General features: G+C 54.3%; 1 protein-coding gene across 1 annotated transcript in view; it reads left to right on the top strand.

Moving 5' to 3' along the window:
* Positions 1–328: 328 nt before the first annotated feature.
* GPR21 (G protein-coupled receptor 21) overlaps positions 329–497 on the top strand; it is a 1,712-nt gene continuing 1,543 nt past the window's right edge. The window contains exon 1 of the mRNA XM_010138764.1: positions 329–491. Coding sequence (XP_010137066.1) covers positions 329–491 — 163 coding nt within the window. The remainder of the gene's footprint in view (positions 492–497) is intronic.

Genomic DNA, 497 nt, shown 5'->3' with positions numbered 1-497 from the left:
CCTCTTCCCCCCAACCCTCATCCCTTCCTCGGCGAGGCAGCCCACCCAGGAGGGCTTCAATATCAGCCCTCTCCCGTGTGGTGTGTGAAGTTGCTGACATGACTGCTGCTGGGTCCCGGTGCACCAGCGGCAGTGGAGAGCCAGATTCAAAGGGGGATTGTGCTGCAGACAATGCACAGCAGCAGCAGCATCTGGAGCAGCCCTGGGGACTGGAGCTCCAGTTCTGACATTGCTACACACACAGAACCAGCCGCAATGACAGCAGCTGCCTGGAGTGGCTGCAGGCAGCAGGCAGGAGCATGAAGTAGAGATCACTGCAGTGCTCAAGATGAACTCCTCTTTGGTTGGCAACCAGAGTGGCCGGCCGTTCTGTCTCCTGGCCATTAGCTATTTGGAGACCATCAATTTTTGCCTTCTGGAAGTGGTTATTATTGTGTTCCTCATGGTGCTGATTATTTCAGGCAACATTATTGTGATATTTGTCTTTCACTGTGCAC

This window comes from Buceros rhinoceros, unplaced genomic scaffold (genome assembly GCF_000710305.1).
Source record: "Buceros rhinoceros silvestris isolate BGI_N320 unplaced genomic scaffold, ASM71030v1 scaffold3316, whole genome shotgun sequence".
Lineage (NCBI taxonomy): Eukaryota > Metazoa > Chordata > Aves > Bucerotiformes > Bucerotidae > Buceros > Buceros rhinoceros.
This window is presented reverse-complemented; position numbering and strand designations above follow the sequence as displayed.